Below are 21,101 nucleotides of genomic sequence, written 5' to 3'. Positions count from 1 at the left end.
AATTTATGTTTATGTTAGGTGCCAATTTTTGTTCACCATATTGTGCCTAATTCGATTCCTTTTTGAGAAATCTTGGATGTTTTTTTATTAGATTGAGAAGCCTTCGTTTTTTGCCTTGTCATTTATCTTGGTTGTGTCAGTAGTTTGTCCCACATTAACTACTAATTAACCTACAGACCCTTTTATATACCTGAGTCTTTCCACTTACTAGTTCAAACTTATGGGATGGAAACTTTACATGGTATGAGGGCGGCTTCCACTTGCATTTGAGATGGAAACTTTCCAGGTTAGTGCTTAATTCGCACATCTTCTTTTTGCTTCTTGGGCAACGAAGATGAAGATGCCTTAAACAGCTACACCTTTTGGTCCTTAGTCCCTTATTTATGTCCTTAATTAACTGCGAGTCTGGAATCTGGATCAGCTCCCCATAATAGATAGTGGTTCTATATAATCTTCACTATTTCCACACGCACATTTGCATCATAATAGAGGCTTCTTATTTCTAAATTAGATAGATTGATCTTCCAATCATCATATATTTGAAAATTCGTATTGTTATTTTGGACTAAATTTTCCTTCGCTAGCATAGAAAGAACTCCTCTCCATTAGTGATGTGATACCCAGGCTAGTTGTGTCGGGGCAGAACCTTCCAACCCCATCTCACATCTCCCTCACACATCCACATCCCACCACGTGAGGGAGTACCTGACCTACGAGGATCTCATCGTGTGATAAGTGCGAAGCAATGTTTGAAGAATCAGAATTGGATCGCGAATTTTGGATCCAATTCGAATCAGAATCAGTTGAATCCGATTCCGATTCAGAAAATCGATTGATTTCTAGGGTTCAGGCCGATTACAGTACAATCAGAATCAGCTGAGGTAGACCCAGTTTTTTCTTTTCTCTTGGCGACCAAACACAGCCCAAGTGCCTTGAGAGTAAATTTCAGACGAGGGGGATAAAAACTGTCAACTTCCTATGCATTCTTATTTTTCAACTAGAAAAGTAGATCACTTTTTACCAGCTAGACCAACCACCACACGATCTCTTAGCCATTCAATAGAACACAATTTCTAGTAATCCAGTCAGACGATTAGCATGGCTAAAGTTTAAGAAAACACTGAGAGTTGCAACCCACCCAACCACCCCTAATCAGGACTCCGGAGTGCAACTCCACTTATTTTAACACAAAACAAAGAAAAGGCAATACAGTTCCTAATGTACTACACCTAATTGTGCCACATTGAAGGGTGCTCTGGAAATTTTAAACATTGGATGTTCTAAGAAATGGTATTGATTGGCCACGTATATTACACAACTTCAATCATATGCCCCCTCATGTGTACATGCACCCTCTGTGTTTCCTGAATTTTTCAATGTATGTTTTGTAGCTGATACTTCAATATGTGAGCAAGAAACTGTAGGTCTGCCTGTCAAAAAAAATTCTACCAAATCCGAACTACAATATATAGATCTGGAACTCCCTCTCCCCCAACCCCCCCCCCCAAAAAAAAAAAAAAAAAAAAGAATCTCTTAACCTGAAAGCAACCACAACTAGAACTGATCATTTATGTAATGTACTTTTAGCTTCCCTTCCCACTTGGTTCTAATGCATTCTCTTTCCGTATCCAAAAAATAAAAGCTAAAAAATCTGTACACCATGCTATTAGTAAACACTCCACACCCACACGCCCCCCCCCCCCCCCCCCCAAAAAAAAAAAAAAACATGTATAAGCCTATTGGGAAAAGATTACACTTGAGCTTGCAAGTCATAATAAATTCTGAAATATACAAAATCCAGCTGATATATTTCTATTGTTTTTCTTCCCAACCACCCAGCACAAATAAAAATAGGAGGGGGGGGGGGGGGATCAAAAAATCAATCATGCCATTAGATGCTCAGTTATATTTTGACATTAATTGGCTGCACTGTGGGCTGCAATTGGTCAATTCAGCAAGCATCATCCAGCACCTTGATCATTGTGAGAATATTACTTAATCCAAGTCTGTAAGGAGAGGAAAACAGTCATTCACGTCTGTTCAGCAAAATTTGGAAAGTTTCACTATTAGCCTTTGCAAATACGTGCATGCAACAGATGCCTGTTGGATAAGAGAAAAACTTATCAGGATCTAAAATCAGAGACATACCTCTTTCCATTAAAGGGTGCCTTCATCTACTTGGTAATATATCAGAAAATGAAAAATCATGAAAAGGTGGACCTGCAAAACGAAAACAAATTCAACTTTGTCCCAACTAAATGGAGAGAATAAAAATGCAAAAATATCTAAAAAATTGGCAAAATGAGTTTCTGCACAGAACAGACACAAGAAATACTTTAATTTCATGCATGAGAAGAGGAGATTGAAATGGATAGGGCATGCCGAGATATGGTAGAATTAGGGATGAATGTATTCACAGGAACTTACAGATAGTACCTACTTGTGACAAGATGAGGGTAACTTAATGAGGCGGATTCATCATATGCAATGGAAAGAAATGACTGAACTGCCAGGAGTGATGTGGGGCAAGTCAAAGGATCCATAAGGGCAAAGGAACTGTGAAATGAGAAAATACAAGGACCTGTATGGAATTTAAAGGAAGGATGATGCTAGATGGAGTGCAATAGCAGAACAGGAGGAAACCAATCATAATCAGTAGGACAAGGCCTCATTTCAGTAAAGGTTGTTGACAGAATTGTGATCTCCAAGGTTATTGAGCATACATTTTCAGATAAAAGACTGGGTCCTGAAACATTTTACTTGAATTGGAAGCTAAATATCCGAGCAAAAAGCAAAATGTAGTCTAAAAAGAGGCTGCACTATGCCATTCACTAAGCAAGTGCCAGGGACCTAGGAGAGCACCTAGGTCCCTTGACCCATACAGGTATTTTTCATAATCATTTCATTGCATCATCACAGGTCTGATCACTGACCTTCTTGGCCACTTAGTATGTAAAACGGAATATCAGCTATCATCTTTGAGCTGCCATCCTTCCAGTTGACAGTGCCAGGATTCTGCAGGCTACCACCAGAAGGCCCCAAAACAGACAAACAAATTGCTGGTTCATTCATTAACCCCAAATAATCCCGCGCACGCCTCCAAACTCTCATGTCTGAGTTCCGAGATCGAGCTACCTGTAATGCAAATATAATGCAACTTCTTTTAATTAAAATTTCAAAACATATTATAAATCCATTTTTTATAAGATTTTCAAGCTTTTACTTGAAAATGATCAGCATACCTTGGCCAAAGATACACGTGCCCTTGGTACTAACTCACGATGATAAGTAGCAAGCTTTGCAATTGCTGTCACAACAAAACACAGAAACCTAGCCTGCAACGATTTTCTGAAAGCTACACCACCCGAGCCGAGAGCTGTCTCCTGACCTAGAGCCGGACGACTTCCAAATAAATAAACAGAAAACATTTAAACCGCATAAACCTTCAATACTACCGAGTACATTCTGTAATACAGATGGTATGTTCTAGTATGGCACCAACCTAGACGAAAGATTCTCATACAAAAGCAATTCTAGGCTCTCAAAGAGCTCTCGAGCTACATCTTTGTGAGATCCACCTCCACCTCCATGTTCCCCAATAGCCCAACACAATTGTAACGCCAACTCCATCTGTAAGGGAAAAAATTTCATAAAAATAACTTTTGTTTTTAACAGGAATTGAATGGAAATCATGTCATGTTTGTGCGTGTGTCCATGCATGCATCTCTTGTATGACTACAGCAATTATTTACCTTTGCAGGGCTGTCATAAGCTTCTCCAAGTCTATCAATGATGGGCTTCTGCAAAGGATTTTAGATATATTAACACTGCAATATCATATTAAAGAAACTTAAACATTCATCCACAAACAGAAAGGAAGCCACAGACAACTTTGTAGTAGTAAGAAAAACATAACATAGTCCAGCAGCAATTGATTCACTGAAAAAACAAATTAGAGTACTAAAATCATAGTTGTCAAAGCGTCTTGGAGACCCAAGTCATTGGAGGAGCATAACCACAAGGTGACTAAGACGACCAAGGCGACCAAGGCATCCAAGGCATCCGCCTAGGAGACCAAGGTGCCAGGACGCCAAGGCGTCTTGACAACTATGATTAAAATGATTTCAACTCCATTTTCCATTTTGTTATGTACACTTAAGTTCCAGGGGCTTTAGCTAAACTGCCGTTGCAGTGGGGGTAAAGCTCTGAGGGCAAATTTACTCTTGCAAATGTCATAAATAGCACAACTGGCGTATTTTCACAAACTCATCCGAAGCTAGAAAAATGACTTTGTAACAGCTTTTTCCTGTTGACAAAAACTCTATGTCAATCTTTATAGCTGTTGTGGCAGTATGCCAGCTGAAGGCTTCTTGTACAATGTATTTTACATAGCCATCAGTAATTATCTATATCTTCCAGCATGTTTAACATATGCAGTGTCATGAAATTTATTTAAATTGTACAGATCCGCCTTGATAAAATGCAGCATAAGTGACAGAGCACATAAAATAAGGCTGTAATCATTTGTCACCAGTTTCTCAGTTTCAGCCCATTGTTGGAAGACATTATCTGTATTTGGTTTATGACTGAGACATACTGAAATTTTCAGTCTGATCAACCTGGTCAATCTTTAGAAAACATCATCACAAAATAATACGTCCAAACCTCTTGAAAACATCACCAACATGGAATCCTTTAAAAAGTGGAGTAGGCACATATTACTAGAGATACAGAGGCATTCTGATACCTTTGACATGGTCCAGAGATTGCATCTGCTCTACCCTTTATCAGGAAAAAGGGTTCTCAGACGCCTCTTGAAGGAACTCATTCCCAAAAGCCCTCTACTTTTGCCACATGGACAAGACAATTTGGAATTTTGACCATTGAATAGATTGGTAACTCTATAAATAGAATGTGTCAAATTTGTGGAACTATCTCTATCAAATGACCAACATGAATGGGGCTTCACCCTTGTGTTCTTAAAGTTCCCTATTGTTCAAACAATTCCATAAAAGAACTTGACCTTTAGTCTTTTACAAACAATTTTGAAACCAATTTAACAGCATTAGAAGAAATCACATTGGTCTGCAATTTAACAGATATAATTATGTGAAAAAATGTCCACTAAATTGGGGCACTCTCCAAGCTGCCATGTGTGGGAAAGTGTTTTATCACTTGGATTTTTCTTAAAGTGGTATGTAATATGTAGGAATTGTTCAAATTAGAGTCCATGAATAACACAGTAAGATGACGACAAAGATGGATTTCATATAATGGACTATTTTCACAAACAAAAAAGCCGGGGACAAAACTCCCTAGAATACAGAAAATCCAGGATTAACAGCCCTGCTATCCTGAACTAGGATTTGTTGAAACATCAAAGAAGGTATAAATATGTTGAACACCAGTCAATTAAAATTGGGATTATGAGAGATGATTCAATGGAGGCATCAAAGAAAATGGGGCAAGGAGTTTTCAGAATTTGATGAAACTTGAAAGAAATTGAACAGTAGTATTCCTAGGGTGCAGTTGGGACAAGTTTGATTTCTCCTGTAATTTAGATAGTGCAACCAGGTTCTTTTGGTGAAAATATTAAGTCCTTGATTTGGTAATACAAAGAACAGGGGTTTCTAAGGTTCAGTTTTGGTTAAAATATATAGAGATTGCATTCAAAAAATCAATAGAATAGTAACACCAAGAGAAGAAGAAAAGAAGGACCCTCGCCTCCAATCACCCACCTCCCCACCCCCGCAACAAAAAAAATATATATATCTACAGAATGTTAGCTGTATATTTTATTTTTACTCCTCTTTTCTTTACAAATAACAATTTTATTAAGCAGAGAATAAAAGGCTAAACAATCAAGATAGCCAGCACAACAGAGTGCATAAATTGGATTTCATTGAATTCAAGATATAATGTGCTCCTAACCCTACATGTAAAACTCTATTGATATCAATTCCTACTAATACATTGAAACCCCACTTATACTTGAACACCATAAACAGATCAATTCCCATGACAAGAACAAACCCTTCTGGTTATCCGGCTAGAAATGTATTGAGGACAAACCCAAACTAACCCCGTAGGCTGGTATTATGATAATTATGCATTTGATAATTAACTGGCCAGCGCTTGGGGCATTAGATTGAGAGGACCAGGAACAAGATCAACTCTAATTCACATCAACTTACTCCGGAATTTTTTTATCCAAGTTGGTGTGTGTCGGACTCATTGGATCTTGATCAGACTCAGATCTGGATCCCAGGCAGCGTATTTATGTAATAAATATATGAAAAAAAAAAAAAGTTGGATTTGGGTGCGAGTAAGCAGGCAAAACCCAATCCCATACATATGTGGAACCCAAAAGGGTTTTGGGTTGGTATGCATCCACAAATGTCAATCTGAGTTGGATCAGGATGCAGACCTAAGTATCCTGTGGAAATTCAATGCAGGTTCACATTCAAATGGATCTATCAGTTCAACCCATTCTAACCTACTAGCAGTAAAACGAATAAACTTGAAACATATACATACATAAATATATAATCCAAATTACTAACTAAAACCTACATACTGATCAAACCAAATCAATAATCATGAGTCCCCCAAAGGCCAGAAAAGGTAGACCTGTGTACATACACTGATAAATGCACTTCACTGCATAACCTCCCCTCTCCCCTACCACCCCCACCACCGCAACACAAAAATAAAGGGGTGGGGTGGAACATATCTGAATATAGCGATGAAAATGAGCACTGGCCTTTCAGGATTTGCTCGCCTAATCGTGGTCAAAATTATTAGGGTGAGGGTCAACCGAGATCCTGATGGGAAGAGCTTAGCATGCGCCTGATCAGAAACCCTGATACATGAGCCAAGAGAATATGAGTTATGAAGCCTAGTGTGTATCTCCACAATGTTCGCTACCATTTCACCTAAAAGCTTGAACTATAAGGGAAGGGCAGCATCAATTTATACATCAACTGATGAAAATAAGTCACTTAATGGGCTTATTTTATTGCAAATAAGCCTTGGGTTGGGTTATGTATGTGTTGAGCCTTTGATCCCATGGGTTTTCTTTGTAATGATCCACTTTAATGAGCCTAAAATATGGGTAGAAAGTAGGAAAACGGGATTTAATTAATTAGTTTAGTTGAAGTCCTGTTTTGAGCCCATTTCCTTTGTTATTTCAGTTTCTATTCAATTTAGGTTTCCCAGTTAGTTAAGAATTGGGTTAGGCCTTTCCTTTTTAGTGTTTGAAACTGTTTCAAGTCCTCTATATAAGTTTGTAAGGGGCTACAACATTGAACGCGAATTTATTAATAAATAAAAAAGATGGCTTATGTTGCTATTTTGTGGGGTGCAGTTGGGTGAGATACCCATTCACTAGTTCTTCTTCCCCCTTCTCAACCGTCCATCGAATTTTCTTTCTTTTCTCATTTTCCTTCTATTTGTTTGCTGTGAGAGTGTGTTTGAGAGCTAAAACCAAGACTATTGGAGGACATCTTCTCTATTCAGTCAGAATTTCAGATCCTGCCTGGGATTAGGATCACTTGTGATCCTAGTTCAACATTATCAACACTCCCCCAGACCCCCGCACGTGCAAGCCAAGATCCAATGGTCCTTGCACAGTATATCCTTCGTGTGGCACCGAGGGAAAAGATATATTGGGAAAATTGTTCCAAAGCACTTCCCAGGAGTCGAATAATTGACCTCTCTACTTTGATACCATGTTTGCTAGAACTTATGTGATAGAAACAATGCCCAAGAATATGAAAGGATATCTTAAAGTACTTAAAAATGGCCCACAAATTTTTTTTCATCTATACCATCATAAACAGGTCAAACTAATTTTATCAACCGAAATGGGGATAGAGGGAAAGTTTGCTTAGCTCTCCAGTACTGCCTATGGCATGAAAAATGAATTCTAGATCAACATTACATTCTTGACATGCCATTTTACTCCTTTTTTTTTTTTTTTTTCTTCAGATCGCCACTACCAAATGTGCAATTGCAAGTGTAGCCTAGTTATCTGGTCAAGATGCAAGCTCAACAAAGAAAATACCTTCAGCAGTGCAATGAAATCTGGAGATCGTTGAAATGCAGCTAGCATGAATTCTAGCAGCCTCTTCTGGACCTGTAAACATATACTACATTTCAGAAGCTTCAATTCACTAGCATAAGAGTCTCATAGGGGAACTCCAAGTTATATGTTAATAGGGGAACTCCAAGCATCTAGAAAGAATAAAAATTCAGATGACATTACATGGATTTAAAGGGAAACAAAGGAATGTAAAATGTAATGAGTTCCCATGATAATAATACAAGTTGCATAATCCACAGTCTGAAACAACAAAAATTCCATTACACAGACTATGTGAGTACATATTCAGCCATCAAGCACACAGGAAACCCCTGATGGGAGGTAAGGCATTGATACTGAGATAAATTATCAATCAATTCATTTATCCATTTTCTGTGAAAAGGGTTACAAAAAGCAGGATCTAATTCCCAACAGGAGGATCCTTCTTTCGTTTCATTTCTCATTGAATAAAATCAAGTCAAGAAATCCAAATGACAATAACTAGTACCGATTGATGGGGAGAGACATATGTAGGTTGGTACAATCAGAGTTGGGATCCGTTGGGGATACGCCTAAGGAAGCCCTAAAAATAAGCTAGCAAGAAGCTAGCAGTGGCAAGTAGACTTACTAGCTAGCTGCCTAGCGCTGCTTCCAGGCAGGAAGCAGAGTTAGCGCTTGCTTGTCTCTCGCTCTGCTCAAGGGGCCTTGCTGCAGCTCAGGTGGAATAAGAAAAAAATAAGGATACAAGTCAGTTGTAAATTTCATTTCATTTCCAAGGGTGTAAGACTAGGCATAGACATCACCAAAAAGTTTATTTGGTTGATTTTGGCAATTGGTCAAGATTTGTTATAACATAAGACTAGGTTGGGCAATCCTTTTTTTTTTTTTTTTTTTTTTTCTGAGTCGTGAGCTTGTAGACTACTTTAAAGCACGAATATTTTCTAAGGAGTTAACGTGACCTTGTTCTACTAATAACTAAGCTCTAAAAGGCCCATGCATGAAAAGTGTGTGTGTGTGCAAGAGAGAGAGAGAGAGAGAGGGAGTTTCAAGCAAATTTACTTTTATATCAAAAAATTTTAACAGAATAACCGAAGGGCCTGAAATTTTCATTAAGAAAATCCAAGGTTCGCATAGCCTTTTGAACATGAGCATGACCTTGTTTTATGATCAGCAGTACTAATGATTGCTGAGAACCACTACAATAATATGTATCTGTTAGAGCACTTCATTTATCATTCAAAGCAAAACAAAACAAAACAAAACAAAAAATACTAAGAGCGCAGAAAATAATGCAAAAAAAATGTTTAGATTTGGACTTATAAAGAACTATCTTCGCACCTCATATGAGAAAACCTTGTCTGGAAATAATGTGGAAATTCTTGACATAAGTAGCGGGATTAATGCACAAATAAGTGCTGCAACAGTCATCAAATATATTTCAGACTCTAATCAACTTTTTTGGATACTGAACAGAAAATATGTTTTGCAAGGATAAAAGATTGTGAGTCAAGAAGGCAGATTTCCTACATATATAAAACAACAAAGCAAAGAAACAACGTACAATTATTTACATCTCGTAGTGCTATAGAAAAATACATGTCAAGAAGTCGAGGTGTCATATGCAGTGCTTGTTTTAGTCTCTCTGACTGCGGGGTATTAATTGCAGCCTGTAATGCTGCAGCCATCCCTGGAGAAGTCCTGTGGCGCTCCTGAAGTACAACATTAGATTATCATCTACTATATTCAACCACACAACTAAAGAGGAAAAATAAAACTATAATTATTATTACTATAACTTGTTACCAATAAGAAATAAGAATACATTATACACTTAGTCTGCATCATCAATAACATTCAACAGCCACAACTCTCTGTTTAAAACCTCATTCAATGAAAGTTAATGACTGGATGTGAGCAACTACTAAATTTCAGAAATGATTTAACCAACTAAAAAAGATAAGGGATATTTTTCATCAACTGCAATGGTCTAGTTCATCTTAAAAACTATTGTATGTGGACATGAAAACGAATTGCAAGTAGCATATTGACACTGTCCAAGGATGAAGGGATAGGTCAATTTTTCAACTTTATAATATCACAGATTGCTTTTGAATTCTCCAAACTAGAATTCAAGCCCGCTCACATGAAATCAACCTCTTACTGATCTTTCTCTGTTCCATGCTTCATTATGCCTGTCTTTTTTATAAAAGCTTGGTGGTTCCATTGCCAATTATGGCAGTGAGATGGTGGTTCAAACCTTTCAAGGATGGAAACTAATAATGTATCATGATTTGGGTGGTTGTCATTGCCAAAGTGCGGCCGATTTTAGGGCAAAGGTTCTTGGAGAAGGGTTAGGAAAGGACCATAGAACCAATGTGAGTTTGTGGGATATGGCTATATGATAAGGAGCAAATGGTAATTTTGGTCCACACAAACCAAAAAAAAAAAAGAACAGTCAGTTCCTTCTCACAAAAACCGAGGGGCAAGAACTCCAGGGAAGGGAATACTGAAGAAAAAAAATTCTTCTCCATTTTACTGATTGGATAAGAATCCTTGAAATGCGGACTTTATTTGTTGGGGGGAGGGGAGAGTGGGGAACTTTACCCTTTCAAAACCATGGACTTCATACCAAAAAGAAGGCCAATAACACAAACTGCATTTTGTAGGAGCAAAGAAAAAATCCCCACGTGTTCAGGTATTCTTTAAGAAAACGATTTCTGAAGTTCCAGTACGATGATAAATCCAAGTTCAGGTTAACATATGAGGCACTTGCCCCTAGTGTCAGAAAAAATATCAAGAGGAAGAGCCTCTAATGCTTTGCCTTAAAGTAACCAGAAAACCATTTGGCTTCCTAAGAGACATTGAACCGATATTTACAGGTAAAAGTGCAAAGAACTATGTTTCTTGAAGAGGAATCAAACTAAGTACTATGTAAAGCACATGTATGAAAAGGACGATGCCATACAGCAAGGCCATCATTCTCATCCTTGAGAAGGTCAAGAAATAGAGAATCAGCAGCAGCTATAGTATTGCTTTCTTCAGATTCAGAGTCACCCCCTCTATCTTCTATAGTTGAACCAGTATAAGCTTCATCCATGAGTGCAAGAAGCATCTGCAACCAAGAAAAAGAAAGCACATCCACAATATAAACATCAAATTAATAAATTCTCAGTTTCATTCATTTAAGTTTCAAAAGTTCCAAAGAAAACCTCAGGAGCCGCACTCTTATGGATCGAAGCTATGCTACTACCGATTAGTGGCCCTGAGCTCCGTTCCACCTTTTCCAATGCCACTACCAGTACTGGTTATAAAAGTGGGAAAATGGATCAGAATAAATGCCACTTCAAGATGGTATAACACTGAAAAAAATCAGAAAACATATAAAAAGAAGGAGACTCAAAGTAAGAAAAGAGTAGGCACAAAAAGATCAAGAACCCAAACAACAATTTTAGCAAGTATATTAGTTTAAAGGTTTGACCAGAATTTCAGAATCAGTTTCCCTCCAAGTTTTTTGGAAAAAAATGCTTTGCAATGATCGTAAATCAATTTCTTCATAATCTGATAGACCTCGATTGTTCTTTCAGTGTCAAAAGAACTGCTACTATTACCTGAGGTGTTTTATACTCCAGAGAGCTGTCAACATGTACAATCTCCTAAATCCATCTACCATTCAAATAGTGTGAATATACCATAACATCTTAAAAAATATATCAAACATAACACTCATCTATTTTCCAATTGCCCAACCTTTCAAGTACATATTTCATATTCATCACACTATTCCAACCCCAGTCAGAATGTAGTTTTTCTTGCTATACAGGCTTGGGTGAAATATTAGCTACTTCAAAACCATTCATGTGCCAGGTCATCTCATGATTTATGATTATTTTTCCCAGTAGACCTAGAGAATGGCATATCACTGAACTTCAGGTTTATGCACCTTAATGTAAACAACCAAAATGAACCCAATTGCTGGTACAAGATATTGGTTGGAAGATCAAGAATGAACATGGTTGCAGGAGGAAGCTACAAAAAGTAATCTGATGTAGCTAATGTGGATGCCCAGATGGAGTTTAAATATGGCAAACACATATATGCAATATAAATTGAGCGCATAAAGAATAGTTCCAAGAGTGGATCAGCAGATTATGAGATCATTGAAGACAAAACAGAATAGTTTGCTTGAGAAAGAAATAAAGAACTCACTTGGCAAGTCCACAAGTGATGGAAATAGTGGAAGAAATGACCCAGGAAACATCAATCCAGGAAAAACCTTCAAAAATGATTCTTGTAATCTGCTTGGAAAAAATAAGCACAATAGGATTAGTGTCTATAATTGAAGAATTTTATCAGGTCGTTTGTCAGATAAAAGACCATAAAGTATATGATCTTAAAGTTGGGTTCAGAATTAAAATCAATGGGACAAAATGAAAGGCGAATGAAATTACCGAATCATTAGAAAATATTAAGAAAAGGATATGTAAGTTCCCTTCATAAGTAATTCCTTTAAAGTAATAGATATCTGCTCACAAAAACATTGAAACATAAAGTAATTTTAAATTGTTTCAAAGATGAATTTGGCCCCATTCAGTTATGAGGAACTGACATCAGAAATGAGGATAATGTACTTTTTTAAGGTGCACCCCTCCCCCAACCCAGTGATAAAACGAATAAACTGCATGATGTAGGTAGTGGTTGTGTAGTCAACTAACCTCCACTATGGTTGTAATTCATTGTCATATATGAATATAGACCATTTAAGGGACAAGTAGAAGACTAGGAGATTAATTGAAGCTTGACAGACCATGATTTTTGGAGATAGAAATAACTAGTTTCTGACAGAAGGGAAAGGTGGCCAAGAATCAATTCAGAGTATTTTATTAGCTGGCAATAATCACTATTTCTTACATAAACCGTGAAATCTTTTTACAATTGCCAAAAATACCAACTATATGTACTTGAGGATATAGGGCATTTCAATTCAAGGGAAAAAAGAATTCCCAATGCCTCCTAATGTCAGAGGACCTATGGCGACAGTTACATGACATAAAGGTTATAGAAACTCAAAATGGAGAAGGAAGACATGATGTGATCACCAAGCATATTATTATCTATACACTGTTTAAGTCATTATAAATTATAATTTATCGACTACAGAAGAAATATTCCATCCACACAAATAGCATTCAAAAAAGTGGATTCTTTATCCAGAAAATGGGAAAGAACTTACTTCTCTCCATTCCAGGCAATTAGCTTTAGTAACAAAGGAAAGAACTGCAAAAGCATGTTGCAAATCAGGAAGGATAAATGACATGTCTAAAGGTCATTCAAACAATGAGTTGCAAAATAAGTTGGGAAAGTATACTCAAAAAGAAAAAAAAAAAAAAAAAAACTATGAAACTATCTAACAAGAAACATCTATATTTACATCTTTCTTTCTTTACTGCTGGTAAGCCTTCATCCAGAAATTAGATAAATAGAATGCTTGAACCATCATTATCACTCTTACTAAAATCAGCAAAGACAAATAGATATGCTGCATCTATCGGCAATGGCAATTGGCAAGTAAGTTGCATTCAATATCCAAGTTATTTTTCCAAAGAGCTATTACCTAATGATATGTCAAAGTGGAGAATGAGAAGATAAAATGAATTGTGATTTAATAAAAGCAAAAGTTGCAATGACGAACAGACTTGAGATGCAAAGAATATGATGTTACTGTTCCTATCAAGTGGCATAACTATTTCCAATGTGTTGAAAAAGAAAGCTTACCAACCAATATGAACAGAGAGAAAGATGCAACAATAATATAAGACCTTAGAAAACATGGACACTGTTATGAAAACTACCACCCAAGATAGCAACCTCTGGATTAGATTTAACTTGTAACAGTATATATACAATGAATGCGAACCAGCACATTTATCATTCTTTAACTGTTCATAAAATTTTATTTGTATATAATTTAAAACTATTGCCACCTCCCCCAGTATCCCATCAATCATGTGCAGCTAAATTGTCAAGATAAATGTTCTTCAGTAAGCCCCTTCTATACAGTACAAAGGAAAGGAGGTCTATCACTTTCATAAACAGATTACGAACCAACAAGGTCCAAGATGAAACAAGCTACTGTTTGCATTAATTTCAAGCTTCCCTGCAATTGTGGGTCAAGCCATCAAAACAAAGCTGATAAGATAAATCATCCCCATGCCTAGCCCCTTTTTAGATACCAAAAGTTGGTCCAAAGTAAATGATCCTTCCAAATGCAGAAAAGTCACAAATCATTCCTATTCTAGATTAAAAAATCTCTTTTATTTGGTTTATTGATGGGATGGAAAAAGGCAAGGCTTACAATGGATAGCGGACTAGTTCAGGTTCTTGACATAAATTTCCCCAATACAAGCAGCATACCCTAATTGACACTCACAAACGTATAAGTGTCCCCAGTATCCATGTTTGACATCAACTAAGCATTATCTCCACATTGATATACAACATTCCTATACATGTCCCTTTCCAAGTTCAGAATACCTGCGGGAGTAAGGTAGGGAAGGAAGTCAGTAGCTTTTTCTTGTTCATGTTCAGAAAATTGAGGGTTGCCTCAGCAACAATAGCATCTGCAAACTCACTGCAAAACATAAATAGGTCAAAATCGCCAAGGAACATGTAAACAACCCACTTCCATAAATAGACAAATTTTCTCATAAGAAAATAACCAAATTGCTGATAAGAAGAGCATCCCAACAAATTAAGATACCCATTGTCAGCAGAAAGAGAGAAGGATATGCAAATCAGGATAAGGGAAGAAAAATTCAACTGGATCAAACTTGCAGAAAACTTTGCACCACTTTTTGAACTCAACCTTGATGCATGGTAAACCCTCAGGCTACCGCATGAAGATGTGGATCCGGGCTTCACGGGAGACCACTTCATGCAAAAATGCTGAATGTAAGGACCCACTCATGTCCATCCCTCCCAAGACCGTGTGAAAGCATGACTCACAGCAGGTTACAAACCCTTAACCTGGGGACCAAGGCACGCAAGGGCAAGACAACAAAATACACTGGTGATAACAGTGGTGTCAAAGATTTTAAATACAAATTGATAACACAGAGGCATAGCCAAAGGCTCTTTGACTCAAACTTTCACTGAATACTTGCACATCATTCAAACTCTTTTCTAGAAATGGTTGGTTCAATGTCTACAGAAAACATTAGGGTTAGTCCTACAAAACTGTGTCAACACTGAATACCAAAAGTTTTTGAAGAGTCCATTTGAAAAGAAAGTTAAAAAATTAGATTCAGTTTGATCTTATCGAGTTTCTTTAATACAACTCCCACAATGTCAATCCTAGCAAAAGATTAATGCAGTGGCAAGGGGAAAAAACTACACTGAGGATTTTCATATTCCACATGGAAGGACCAATTCAGTTCTGCTGTGAACTCAATCCACAAAATTAAGAAGGCATATGATAATGGACTGAAACAACTTAAAACAGAAAAAGAACTTTAGATTCTTGAACTAGGAACGTAAGAACTGATAACTGGATTATGCACAGCCTAGGGAAATTAGAAACCAACACAAACAGGTCTGACATTAGATGAACTATGATAACTAACTAGAATATCATTAACGAGTAAAGTAGTTCTGTTTCAGGTTGAAATGATGTAAGAGGAAATAAAAAAAAAATTAAAAATAAAAAGCCCAAATTTGAAATCTCTGACACATTATTGAACTCCCCCAGGAACAATGAAAAGAAGTAAAATATAGTAGCAGTACTAGGCAGAATAGCAGCTTAAAGCAACATAAAACCAGACACAACAAAAATAAACTAAACTGGCTGAGACCCGGGCAATACCACAATCAGTTCTCTAACCAATTCTCAAAACCAATGTCCAAAAATAGAAACAAGCCATCTGGAACTGTTTTTATAAAAGGCTTAACACTCCAACTAATAATAGGGATCTAGTATCCAGGATTCTGATACTTTGATTGACTTCTACTTGAACTTAACTCTTGACTTCTGATTGGACTCAACAAAGAAAAATAAAAGATTTAAAAATGGAAGTAGTGTAAATTCATCTGAGGTCTTGGACCTAACCAGAGAACTTTAAACTCATAAAAATCAAAGCTGACATAAACTAATGAAACATGTAATCAGAATTAAGAATGCTTTTCTTGATTTGAAAGCTGGACCAAGGACTAACATAGTTGTTAGTTGTTAGTCCTTCCTATCAGGTGTAGTGTCGGAACAATGAGGTCTTCAATCCATGCTAGAATTCCTGTCTTGGTTGATTTGCATCATTACCCAACCAAAACCTCCATTCATCATGCAAGGCCACAGCAGAGAATTTGGAACTCAAAGCTGCATACACAGTATTTTTCTTCCTGAAATCATGATATAATCCACCAAGGTTCCCTAGTTTTGGAGTTTAGAACAGCAAAGACAATAATAAAAAGAGCAGCAACAAGGAGACAAGTCTTCTCCAAAAACAACATTAAATACTTTAAGAAACATTTTTTATACCGTACAAATTCAATTTATTTATCAAAAAAATCTTACATTTTACGTCTAGTCATATCCATAAATAAAACATTTTCTCATCAGAGAATGCAAATACACACTCTAGTGTCAAACTTGAAAGAAAGCTCACCTTTAAATTCAATTGCATTTGACATATCCACACTCAAACCATAAACATCATGCAAGCATATCTATGAAAAACATAGTACTTCCACCATGTAAAGGTATTCTATCAAAGGGCATAGGGTTTCCATTATTTGTAATACAGAGTTTGAACTCTGTTCGATACTCCTTGTTTTGAGGTCTTTATAGACTTATACAACAGTATAGTATAGTAAGACCATCTTTCATACACGACCATTTCATAATTTAAAACATTTACCGGCTTAAGCATGAGCGGAAAAATGTCCTTAGACTGGGATCAGCATCATGTAGAACCACCTCCCCAAAGTCAAGGAAGAATTGAAGAATAACCTGATAAAATCAAAGATAAGAAGGGATTAGTTTTAAAATACACAATTCCCATAAAATAAAACCACAAAAAAAAAAAAAAAAGGAAATAGAAAAGAAACCAAAACAAGACGAAAGAAATTAAATATTACAAATGATAACGCTGTTCAGAAACAATCCTCGGAGGAAGCATCCGGATCACACCCCATCTAGGGCACTACCATACTCGGATTTACAGACGAAATCGTATAGAATTGGGGGAAAGTGCAAGGAGCAAATAAGGTCTTCGCAAGCCTTCTTTCCATAGATTTTATTATTACTACTCTATCTGATGTAACTAATTAGTCAAAGGAATTAAAGGCTTACACATGTGGCAACTATTCAGCCAATTAAAAAAGAATGATGCAACAGGCTGATAGAACATGTGAGGATAAGAATTAGCCTTAAACAGCTAAAGAATAAAACATAATAATCATCCAATCAAAAAATAATTTAAGTATCGCCTGATAGAACTTCCAATAAACAGATAAAAATAAGGAAAAAAATTGAGAAAGAAAATTGATAGGCTTGGAAGAAGAATAAAAATATAAAGAAATTGAACTCAACTCATTAAGCCATATCCCAACGCCTTGGATTTGGCTAGACAAATCCAGTTTGTCCATCCCGTACTAATTGATGTGACCAAGACAAATTATACAGGAAAAGACAGAATAACACTCTGTTCACCAAAAAAATAAATAAATACTTTGTTCACCAATCAGGTGATAAAGTGCTTTATTACATTTAAAATATACTCAGACAGGCATATGAGGTTTCCTTTTAGACACGTAATATATTCCATCAGTCTGTTAACATGGTTAAATGGCGACTCCATCTTAAAATGGTTCAATGGCGATGTTTGGATTCTTCCACTAGATTGACTAACTTTTGCCCAACTACTACAATTTTCCTAATATATAGGTCTTTCTTGGCTCTTGCATCATTGCAACTCATCAGCATTTACAAGCCCTTTTAGAGAATCTGAAAGAATAGAATAGCATATTGGTATGAAATAACATGAGCCATGATTGCTCATGACCTATACTAGGACTAAAATTTCCAATTATTGAACCATCTTAATCATGGCCACAAGTGAAACGTAAGATTAACTGACCTCCAATTATGAAATAAGCCAACACCAGATTATCCACCCCTGAGAGCAGTTAAGCACCTCCAATTAAAAATAAACAGGGAATAAATAGCATTCTTGACCATTTAGGCTCAAAAATGGCAAAGTGACAAAAATGCATGGCTATAAAAGCTTTAGCAACTGATGTAGTACGGTAGTAACAGCGCACCAGCTTGCATCAGGACTACAGATTGAACTGTTTCTGGAAAGACTATTATCATGATGATGGACCTAAAAGAGATGCCCTCTGTAATATTAGTATTCTCTGTGACCAATTTTGAGATTATAGTTTCGAACCGACATTATAACCATCCTCAACAATTTCAATAAGAGAAAATTAAATTATAAAAGCAATCAAAACAAAATCAAAGGAGCCATGCGACTTTCCTCCAGGTTAAAGACAGTTTAAAAACAGAAGGTATTTCCATTAAAAAAAAAAAAGACCATACCAGCAACAGAAGGCCATTACAGGTCTGCGTCTGAGACAGAGAAGCCACAGATCGTTGAAAGAGCTTGTTAATCTGCGGATACACCCTAGCAACCAAATCCTCAGAGTTCCCAGCCTTGCACATTTCATGAAGCTTTTTCACCTGAAAAAATCACAGAAACCAATGGACCAAAATCCGGTAAGCAGATCAATTGAGATAACAAAAGAGATTGATATGGAGAAAACATACAGCATCCAAGAGAGATGGATCAGAAGCTGGGTCGTTTGCTGAAGAGGAAGAATCCCTAACGTTCATGGACAACGATCTAATATGAAAATCCCAATCCCTATCTCTATCGACTGGTTTTGCCATTACTGAATGGAATTGGAGTTATTCTTCTTGCCAGCGATGAATCAACTGAGAAACCGTTGAGGAGTTTCAGATGATGTACCAATGAAATCTACCGCGGGAAAGGAATGATCGAGTAACCGACTTATAAAAGGATTAAAAAAGTGCAAAGTTGCCAACCAAAGAAAGAACCGATAATTCACTCACGGAAGTCTCAATTCTCAAACCCCTGAGTCTTACGAATCCGCTAGCGCGAAATGTTTAATCGATTTCCCCATTTGGAGTTGGGGATAGGAATTTGGGTTCGTAAACAAAGCTAAATTCACCGATTCGGCTTTGGTCCGGTTTCTGTTCGGCTGAAGTGATTCTGCTCCCCATTGGTTCAACCCAAAATTAAACCATTAAGAAAGCTTTTGATTTCGGTCCGGTCGGTCTTATTTCTTTTCTTCATTTTTTTTTCTATTCTGAGTTTGCAGTCGGGCTACCGTCCGGTTCTGTTAAGTCTGACTTTGATCTGTCTGGTCTCCATTTTTATTGTGTCACGGAGTGCGTTCAGTTCGATTTTGTTTTTTATGAATCCCAAAAACCTCAACCCAAAACTAAACCAATAAAAAATTCAATTTCGATCGGTGCGACCGCTTCAGGCTAATCTTTGACACCCTTAGACAGATTATTAAAGTATTGGATATGTGATTAGCAAATTCACAAGTAATTGAACAAAAAATTAATTCGGCAAAATATCAGATCAAATCCGAACTAGCCCATCTGATTCTATCCTGTAATGCCACCTTCCACCATTCTTCTTGTTGCAGGAGGGAGATAACAAGACCCACTGCAAGATTATATGTTCCAAGGGAGGGGAAAAAAGAGTTCTTGTTAGTTGCAAATTAGTGTTGCACTTCAACGAAACCCACTGCAAGATATATCTTCCAAGGGATAGGATTCACTGAGCAACCGGCATAGAGCACACCTATTGACGATAGGGGGTGAATTGCAAACCGTAACCAAAGCTAACCGTTTAAATTAAAACCGATAAATTATTTAATCTATTTATTTATCAATTTGATTTTAGTTTTAAGAAGTTAACCCATTTTTTATTTATAGAAATGAAACCATTTGAACCATCGATTTTGAATAGATAAAAGCTGATTCGAACCTATATAATGTTAAACCGATTATACATTGTATTTTGTTTATAAAACTGGTTAATCATGGCATTTTATGTAGGTTTTGTACACTTTTGAAGTGGATTTATACCATGTAAAATATAAGAATTTGCGGTTCAAGCATTGTCACATCAAAATATCCCAAAAATATTAACTCGAACCCGCAGCAAAAGCAAAAAAAAAAAACAATAAAAAACATTAAACCAAAACAGTTTATTAATCAATTTCAATTTGGGATATTAGAAGTTAGAACCGTTTAATAAACAAGTAGGAAATGGATTCCAACCATCAAACAGAACTAGATCAATTAACGAAAACTGAGCCAATTAACACCCTTAACGCATCAATGAGGTGTGACAGAATGGTTTCATACATAGTGTATACAAATGTACACTAATGCACGTACCTTGGCGGCTCATGGAAAAAAACCATTAATAAAAATGCGGAGTTCGGGATGCTATGAAGTGAAGTACCGAGTACATGGTTAAAACCCTCTCAGCAAGCTTGAAACTGCATTCTAAAAATGCTGCGTTTCTGATTTCATTAATTTACCTATATATTGATTCTTAATTCATGCAATTGAAGTGAGATCAAAACCCCATCCTGCAAGTGAAAACACTCAAGGTTTAATTTAGTCTCATGAAAATTAATATAAATAATTCTTTCCATGGATGTTTCTTTTAAACCTACTCAAAATAATAGAACATTCAATAATGGCATTATGCAATTTATAGCCAGAAGGAAATCATTTAACTGTATCAATTAACCCTGATACCAGTTTTGGAGATGACAACAGTATCCCTATGATGTCTGATAAATCTAGATATCATTAACAGATCCAGAAAATAAAATGACAAGAAAAAGTTTAGAAGTGCTGACAGCTGATCATAGCTATCCAATCTTGATGTTGTATTCAATAATCCATCAACCAACT

At 36.6% G+C, this 21,101-nt stretch overlaps 1 protein-coding gene across 4 annotated transcripts; it reads right to left on the bottom strand.

Moving 5' to 3' along the window:
• Nucleotides 1-1,733: 1,733 nt before the first annotated feature.
• On the bottom strand, nucleotides 1,734-19,294 carry LOC122080057 (AP-5 complex subunit zeta-1). Of its 4 annotated transcripts, none has more exons than XM_042646926.1 (18): nucleotides 18,903-19,287; nucleotides 18,675-18,815; nucleotides 16,990-17,081; nucleotides 14,615-14,711; nucleotides 13,314-13,357; nucleotides 12,290-12,378; nucleotides 11,293-11,384; nucleotides 11,049-11,195; nucleotides 9,887-9,919; nucleotides 9,645-9,792; nucleotides 9,422-9,498; nucleotides 8,066-8,137; nucleotides 3,753-3,800; nucleotides 3,503-3,630; nucleotides 3,243-3,402; nucleotides 2,934-3,135; nucleotides 2,149-2,220; nucleotides 1,734-2,036 (listed from the first exon to the last, which is right to left on the bottom strand). In XM_042646926.1, the coding sequence occupies exons 1-17, from the start codon at nucleotides 19,023-19,025 to the stop codon at nucleotides 2,171-2,173; spliced, it is 1,743 nt and encodes a 580-aa protein (XP_042502860.1). In that variant the 5' UTR covers nucleotides 19,026-19,287; the 3' UTR covers nucleotides 1,734-2,036; nucleotides 2,149-2,170. The 4 variants fall into 4 exon arrangements, 3 of the variants coding, with proteins under 3 accessions (XP_042502860.1, XP_042502859.1, XP_042502861.1); XM_042646925.1 differs by having other exon boundaries at nucleotides 1,734-2,006; XM_042646927.1 differs by lacking the exon at nucleotides 9,887-9,919 and having other exon boundaries at nucleotides 1,734-2,006; nucleotides 18,903-19,284.
• Between the last annotated feature and the right edge of the window lie 1,807 nt (nucleotides 19,295-21,101).

This window comes from Macadamia integrifolia, chromosome 5, assembly GCF_013358625.1.
Source record: "Macadamia integrifolia cultivar HAES 741 chromosome 5, SCU_Mint_v3, whole genome shotgun sequence".
NCBI classification, from domain to species: Eukaryota; Viridiplantae; Streptophyta; class Magnoliopsida; order Proteales; family Proteaceae; genus Macadamia; species Macadamia integrifolia.
This window is presented reverse-complemented; position numbering and strand designations above follow the sequence as displayed.